The sequence below is a fragment of the Aplysia californica genome, unplaced genomic scaffold (genome assembly GCF_000002075.1).
Source record: "Aplysia californica isolate F4 #8 unplaced genomic scaffold, AplCal3.0 scaffold00976, whole genome shotgun sequence".
NCBI classification, from domain to species: Eukaryota; Metazoa; Mollusca; class Gastropoda; order Aplysiida; family Aplysiidae; genus Aplysia; species Aplysia californica.
This window is the reverse complement of record NW_004798246.1, coordinates 21418-29906: the sequence shown is the minus strand read 5'-3', so window position 1 is coordinate 29906 and position 8489 is coordinate 21418. Positions and strand designations below refer to the sequence as shown.

Below are 8489 nucleotides of genomic sequence, written 5' to 3'. Positions count from 1 at the left end.
GGGGGAGTACATGCTTTCTTTTTCCAACTATCTTTTCCTTGCTCTACCTGGAGGCCCATTTGCGCAGCTTTTTCGTTTAATAAGTTTTGTCTTGAGCGCTTTTTAAAATCCATAAATATATGCTGAAGCCAACATGCAGCTTTTTCGTTTGATAAGTTTTATCTTGAAAAGCATCGGACCGCTTTTTAAAATCACACTTTTTAAAATCCATGAATGCTGAAGCCAAGTCGTGGTTCTTGACAGCTCATGTTCTGGCTTTTCCTCTCTGGCTAGGTTTTCTTGGAGCAGCAACTGCGGCCTACCTGGCAATGGCTGGTCGCCGTCCTAGATTCCACCGAGGCCCAGCTGCGCTTTGGCTCGGCCCTCAGCAACAACAGCGACCCGTCGTGCCCCCAGCACCCGCTACACGCCAACTACACGCGTTCGCACCGGGAGCGACCGCCGCCACCCCGAGAAGAGCCCCGGTCGCTGCACGTCTTGGAGCACAACCGGCGGCGGCTGCGGTTCGGGACCCTGGGTCAGTCAGGTTTGTCCACATTATGATTTTTTAGTCAGGTTTTGTCACCAGTATTTTTATTGTTATTTTTTGTTATTTTGTTGTCAAAATTGCTATATTGTTATTTTTCTGTAAGTACTGTAAGGTTTGTCACCAGTATTTTTATTGCTATTGTTTTACAGTCAGGTTTGCCAAACAATAGTCAGGTTTGCCAACATTAATTTTATTGTTATTTTTTAAAGTTAAATTTGGCAACATTATTTTTATTGTTATTTTTCTGTCAGATATTATTGGGTGTTTTTTCAGTAAAATCTGTCACATTTAGTTATTTTTCAGTCAGGTTTGTCACTTTGTGTTGATTTTTTTGTTTTGACAGTTACATTGGTTTTTTGTTTTGTTTGTTGTTGTTTTTTTGTTTTGTTTGTTGTTTTTTTGCTTGTTTCTTTTTGCTTTAGATTATGAATTAGATGTTAGGTTTGGCACTTTTTTTGGCCATTATTTTTGGTTTGTATTTTAAAAAAATGGTTTGTTTAAGTATGTCCTTTCAAAGTTTGTCGATTGTGAGGCAAAGCTTGTGGCCCTGTTTCTAGAACCATTGTTAAAAACCAAGTCTTCTTTTCAAAGAATGAAAACTTCTGGATGTCAATGTAAACTCTTGGAGAAAGATTCTTGCCTTTTTCTGTTACGGCAGTGTGTTGGAAATTTTGGATGTGATCAGTTACTTTTGTTCATTGCAATTGTTTTGTTTTTTTAATTTGTGTGCTTGCAGTGCCCGCCACCAGCTCAGATGGCAACTCGGCACGCCGTGACTTCCTGAACTACGCCTTGTCGCTAATGCGCAGCCACCACGACGAGCACTCCAACTCTCTGCCAGTCATCGACATCACGGCCCTCAAACACACGGCATACGTGTTCGACGCACTCATCTACTACATGCGCACAGCGCCGGACTCTGACGTGGAGGCCCTGAGGGACGGCGTGTCCGTCACCTCCAGCTGGCAGGACGAAGACGGAGAGGAAGACCACGATGACGAGCTTCTGGGAGCGTCGGCTGCCGCCGTGGAGACGGAGAGTGTGGATGGGGACAGCGACAGCGCTACTCGTTTGGGTCGGAGGCATCCGTTTTTCCAGCGGTCCGACTCGACGATTTTTATGGGCTGTCCGCCCCCCGATCCTTTTCACACGCCTTTAGTGGAGGCGCTACCTTTGGCGGATCAGCCACACCTCCTTCAGCCCAACGCGAGGAGGGAGGATTATTTCGGCATGGCTAAGCCCACTGTGGTCTCGAAGGGGGGAGATGGTAGTTCTGTGGGCCCCGGTCGGCAGCTTCCCCTGAGTCTGGCGTTATCGATGAGGCGAGATGAAGAGAGGGTGAAGCTGGCCCAGAGCCTGCGCAACGCCGCCTTCCAGCCGATCTCCACCGCACCCATGAGCAGTACCACCAGTTCTGGAGGTGCAACGAGAGGTGGGGATGCTATGAGCAGTGGTGGAGGTGGAGGAGGTGCTGGGGGGAGCACATCGCTGACCTCGCTGATGTCTGCTACGGGGGTCTCTTCCTCTCGCGCCACCCTCAGCTCTGACCTCCGGTCGATGTCGGATCTGTTCCCTCAGAGCGTAGCGGTGAACCTTTCCCTGTCCGGACCCAACCACAGCAAGCCTCTGTCTCAGCAACAACAGCAGCATCAGCACCAACCTCTGGATATCCCTCTGCCGGGCGAGGCTCCGCCCCCTGTCGCCCAGTCCTCGTCACAGGCTCCGCCCCTGACCCAGCCCATGCTGTACCCAGAGCCCATGCAGGGGATCGCGGCTCCATCGTCGTCATCGTCCGTGCCCTCGGCCTCATTGAGCATACCGAACCCGCTGGCTCCGATGGTACCCAACCAGCCGCAGACACCCAGCCAGTTAGCCCGTGCGGCCTTGTCGGCCTTCTCAGAGATTGCCACCAGCAGAGAACGCATCGCCACCTCGGCGACCACCAGCACCACCAGCACTGGCCCCCTCGTCAGTGCTGGGCCAATCCCCACGTATCAACCGCAGCAGCTACCGCATCAACAACAGCAGCAGCAGCATGTTTCGTCACTGTGGGGGCTGGTGTCCCCGTCTGACCCGTCTCAGACCAGCGTGATCGTTCACACCGCCTCCAACCCGACCACCCTCCTAGCCTCCCAGCCCTCTGCCCTCACCGCTGCCACAGCATCGTCGTCAAACAGCGGTGCCCCACAACTACCACAACAACAACAACAGCAGCGACACCAACACCACCACCAACAACAACAGCACCCTCAGCAACATTTTAGTCCGCAACAGCAGCAATCTTCGTCTTCGTCACACCCGGTACCTCCCCCTCTCCCCGGCAGCGTCCCCCCTGCAGGAAGTTCGGTGGCCGGGCCTGCTGTTGCCTCGACCGACGAGTCTGGTGAGGATGGCCAGCCACCGCTCCGACCCAAGATCCACTTTGCCTTCCTGGCATGGTCGGCCCAGAACCAGGCTGCCTCCTCCTCCTCCTCCATGGGAGCTCCGGCCTCGGCTTCCTCTCACAGTGAGTATTGGCCGCTTACTCGTTTTTGATCCTTGCGCTTATTGGTTACTGTTGCTTTCTTTCTCCTCTTGTGGTAGAGAGAGTGAGGAGGGAGAAAGAGAGAAGGGAAGAAAAGAGGGTGGTAGGGGGAGAGAGAAATAAGAGCATATTGTTTGGGTTATTTTTTTTGCCTCCTTCCTGGAATATTTTCTATCAGTTCAGCTGCCAACATGTTTGTGTGTATGTATGCATACCTGCCACTCATCCCGATTTAATCTGGATATCCCGATTTTTTCCCCCCAAATCTCAAGCATCCCAATTTCCCTGATTTCGGTCGCCAGTATCCTGATTTTTTGTCGTTGCGCCAGATTCTTAGAAGAAAAAAATTCTGCAATCTCTTTTGCTTAGAAGCACCAATTGGACTTTTTATCAGCAGGAACTTAAAACACTATTTTCTAAAACACCAGTGCCGGATTTAGTAGTTGACTCTCGCATATTATTTCATATAAAATTGAAGTAGATTTGATTTTGAATTCCGACTTCGGTACTCTCAAGATCTACTTGCGCTTTTGTTATCCAGAATTCCAGAAGTGGGTGGTTGGCGGGTGCTCTGGTGTGATTTGTTTCTTCTTTCCTATCAAACATCTATTGTCCTTATCTCCCCTTCTTCTTTTTTATTTTTGTTTCTCTCTTGTAACACCTCTAATCTTCTGGCGCTCATATGGCCTTATGCAATTGCGAGCACCGTAAAACTTCTACTGAAACTAAACTAAAAAAAAATTATCCGATAACTGTAACAATTCTGACATAGGCCTATGAATAATTTATTCGTTGTTCTGCCGTTGCTTTAAAAACAAGCTTACTCTGAGTTCTGGTTAGTCAGATTGTCATCGAGACCTGTCAGTGGAACTTTCAAACACTCATTCGCATCACCTGACATGACCTCATACGTATGAGAGATGTCGGGGACCGTCGGTTGTCTGGGTCAACAAAGTACATTCACACTGGTCGCGTTGGTCGAGGTGTTTTTCAGGACTTAACCAGTATGGGATGACTAGGGGGGAGGGGGCGGGGGGTATTTTTTATTTGACTCTTGGGTTTAAATTGCTTGTCGTGATACATGTACTCATTGAGGATAAAGGACAACCTTGGTGTGATTTTCTTTTTTTTTAATTGGTGGGGTGGGAGGGGGGGGGGATTATGTTTAAGCTACACTGCAACCTGCTCTGCCCCAGTCTATCCAGCTCAGACATGAGTACGTTCTCTCTTTCAGTTTTTCCTCTACTTTGAGGCCCAAATGTGAAATTATTCCTGCAAAAGTTTTTCCTTGCACGCTTGCCTCATAAAAGGGAACTGGACCTCCCCCTCCCCAGTTCCCCTTATGACTGATTTGCCTTTGGTCCCGATTTTTTTCCAACAGTTCCTGATTTTTTTAAAACTCTGAAATCCTGATTTTTAGATTTCATAGAGTGGCCGGTCTGATGTATCTGTTTGTGTATTAACCGATGAAAGATGGCTAGAAGAATGTTGAACTTCCACCCTCTTAACGACATCTGGGTGTTAAGGGGATTTATTTGAAGGCGGCCAGGATGTTCTCTACTAGAACATAAAAACGGGTCACACTGTGTTTTCATTAATGTGCGGACCACGTGTTTATTTGCAGGCGGCAGTTCTAGCACCCCGCAGTCGCTCCAGTCCCTCCCCTCCACCCAGGAGCTGGGCTCCCTCAGTTCGGATCCCACCTCGGACAGCGGAGCGGACTCGCAGGCCTCCACGCTGCCTCCCATCCCGGCCGGTGTGTCCATCGTGACGCTGCCCCCACAGACTCACTCCTCCAATGTCGGACCGTCCACGTGAGTGACGACCCTCAACCCCCCCCCCCGTCTCTTGCCAGGCTTGCCAACTATCCCGAATTTGCTGTGACTGCTGTTCTGGATTCGGCAGTCAGGGAATTTGAGAACAGTAACTTTTTATCTCGGGGGGGGGGGGGGTAAACCCACTACGCGGGGCTCTTTTTTGGTACTAAATCTAAAAATGACAAAAGCATAATTAAATAGGTCATTAAAGTAAAGTGAACCTATTTTGATAGTTCTTTATCTGATGAATAAACTTCTGGTAAAAGAGACCTGTTTTCGGCAATTAAAAGTAATGATGTCGAAGTCGTCATAAAGGACGTCATAAAGGATTGTGCTCGAGCCACTGCCAGCGGCTCACCGGCAAAGCAGTTTTTACCCGGAGCCGCTGGGAACGTTTCGCCGGAAATAAGGAGTTAGTGTGTTTGCAGATGCATCATGAGACAGTTATAAATGGCTCTCTCCTCATGTTTTTCTGGACACATAGGGATACCATGATTCTGTTATTTCTCTTTATTTCCGTAATTTTCGCTGAAATCCGTTAGATAAAAACAGTTATTCTTCCAAGCATTTCGCTACCCTGGAATTACAAAGATCTATCTGCTGAGTACCTAATGTTGAGAAATTTGACAAAAATAACAACATATTGTTGAGTTTCACATATCTAGCTTTTTTAAAACGCAATTCTTTGAATGTCATGTTAACGACTCCTTATAATCTTACAATTTTGATAGAGCTGATAGCACATTTGGTTTCTGACCTTGTGGTCTTAGGAACTCAAAATGAACAAAAATTTCCCATAGACTTTGTAATTCAAAGGTAGCAATTTGTTTTATTTAATCCCATATTCATCATCATCATTGCTTTTCTCATCCTGCACCGGGGTATAGGCCTCAAACAAATGCTTTCCACGTTTCTCTTTCCTGGGCTAGCCTCTTGATGTTGTTCCATGTCTTCTGTACATCAGTTTCAGTTAATCTCATAGTTGCGTCCATAAAGTGCCCTTTTTTTCTTTTTTTTCTTTTATTTTGCTTGCAAATGAAACTATGTAAATTTTCAGTAATTTTTAAAAAAAATCTCAGTATCATGCCAGTACACAGCCTTGAATTTCTCTGTATATTATGTCTGTGTGTGTTTGATTACAGGAGCTCTGATACTCCCGCCAGCCTGGACCCTGCGCCCATTGACCTGGTCGGGGCCAACGAGAACGTGTCCAACACAGTGGACATTGAGACCTCGGACCAGTCGGCCCACCACGCGGGCCCCGGCTCGGCCCCGACCCCATCGGCCTCTGCTCTGCCGCCCCTCCCATCCATGTCTGCCTCGTCGTCATCGTCGGCTGTCAGGTGGGCAGATACAATGCTTGTTCATGTTTTAACCCTATCCGTACGCCCTGGGGCCATTTTGTACCCCCGGGGTTGTATTCTTCACATTTTACAATACTTCTAGTACAAAGATCTCTTTGAAACTTTCAGTATTTCTCAAAATTTCTTTTTGACAGACTGCTGTGCAAAGCGTACAGATCGGATTAACGAGTAAATTTCCTCTTTGGAAAGTTGTGGCACAGAGTTTCCCATGTCATATGGATACGATAGTAAAACACTATGTACGGATAGGGTTAATGATAGATAATAGTAAGTAAATTTATTCAGTGTTTAAGGCCATTGGCCCTCATCAGATCATGCAAAACATTAATTTGTTAAATAAAGTTTCTGAATGAAAAGGTACAGGTTGTGCACATATCTCTTATAACATGGATCAAACATGCATATTATTTTTTCTGTCACTGGGCCGAGTAAGGCTGGGAGGAATTAAATAGATGAAAGATAGCATTTGTATAGTGCTAATTCTCATTCAACAGCAAGCTCTATGCGCTTTACAATCAGTATTATTACCCCAGCAGACCTGATAGCATTCTGAAACAGTCTCAACTTCCTGGGAAGTGCACAAACACTAACATACTGACAAGGTCTTTTGCTGTCTATGGTCTGGTACCCATTCACACCTGGGTGAAGTGAGGAAAATTTGTGTAAAGTGACTTTCCAAAGGACCCAATGTTGGGCCTAAGGCTTGAACCCCTGCACCCCAACCTCAGGACTGCGAGTCTCGTTAGCGTAACCACTAGACTACTGATGTTTCATGCTCCTTTTGACACATTTTAGATCATGTAGGGGGTGAGCTGCTTTGACTTTGCTTGTCAGGGCCAGCTTTGGCAGAGTGGGATACAGCAACCCTGCAGACAGATGGAGATACTTGAAAAAAACCCAAACCAACCTCCCCTCAACCACCCCAGTCTGAGCGGTCCACCTCTGAAATTACCTATTAACAATGTGAACTTATTACATACTTTATTGATGCTGAAATGGGCCTGACCTGTTTTGTAAGCATTTCTGTACTCAGGGAAGCATTTTGATGGACCGTATATTATATCTGCATCATGTAACAATTTAAAAAGATAAGGTCTGGATTGATAACAACAACAACAATAAGATAAGATGAAATTTCATTGTCCCAGTCACGGTGAAAAATTTTTCTTGGCTGTACAGGAATGGTAAAAACACATGTAGATATACATAGTGTTTAAATTATATATTCCTCACTGTTCTGACTTTTGAAAAATACTTTATTGTATTATAAAGAAACTACGACCTGGTTGGAGATAAGCCTACAAAAACAATATATTAAACAGGTAAATATGAACAATATGTTATGAATTTATGAACAAGCGGTCTGATCAGCAGACAGGTAACGAGTGCCGAGGATTCATCATCATCATTGCCTTTCTCACCTTTGATCAGGATATAGGCCACAGACACTCTCCACCTTTCCCTATCCTGGGCTAGCAGCTTGATTTCATGTCTTCCCATTGCTGAGGATTACTATGATTGAAAAATGATTGTTTAAAAAAAACCAACCCAATAAACATGTCTTATCCTTTGTCTTCTCAGACACCAGACGGCGCTGGGCCAGATTGTGTCCCACGACCTCCTGCTGGGCCGCTGGCGACTCTCCCTGGACCTGTTTGGCCGCGTGTTCTGCGACGACGTAGGGGCCGAGCCGGGCTCTGTCATCAGTGAGCTTGGGGGGTTCCCCGTCAAGGAAGGACGCTTCCGCCGGGAGATGGAGAAGCTGAGGAACTCTCAGCAGAGAGATCTCACCATTGAGGTATGTATACAAGCAGGTACTGATTCGTGTAGTAGTAGGACGGCCGAAGAAGAAGATGACGGATCCTTATGTTGATTGCGGTATACTCTTACCGAGTAACTGGAAAAAATAGGTCAACTCTTTTTTTGTTTTTGTTGTTGTTCTTAAACTGTTGTCGAGGTCAATTTGGAGATACTCTGTAAAAGTCAGGTGTCGGCATTCACTGTAAAGAGTATAAAAGTAATGAGGGCTGACAACTCTTTTTACTGTTGTCTCCTCTCTAAATTACAGTACATCGTGTCAATGAGTTTCTCTTTACTAGTCTTTACTCTACTGTCCATCAAAAGTGACCTGTGGTCCTATTTAATTTGTGCTGACCCGTGCTCATATGACCGTATGCAGTTGGGAGTGCCGTAAAACATTTACAACGACAGGAACACCCCCCTCCCCTCCCCTCCCCAATTACTCTGATGTTCTG

General features: G+C 46.4%; 1 protein-coding gene across 1 annotated transcript in view; it reads left to right on the top strand.

The window, feature by feature from the left end:
• Positions 1–8489, top strand: part of LOC101862460 (E3 ubiquitin-protein ligase UBR5) — a 63250-nt gene that overhangs the window by 41743 nt on the left and 13018 nt on the right. The window contains exons 34-38 of the mRNA XM_035973058.1: positions 274–526; positions 1266–3035; positions 4678–4867; positions 6013–6213; positions 7816–8032. Of these exons, the coding sequence (XP_035828951.1) occupies positions 274–526; positions 1266–3035; positions 4678–4867; positions 6013–6213; positions 7816–8032 (2631 nt within the window). The remainder of the gene's footprint in view (positions 1–273; positions 527–1265; positions 3036–4677; positions 4868–6012; positions 6214–7815; positions 8033–8489) is intronic.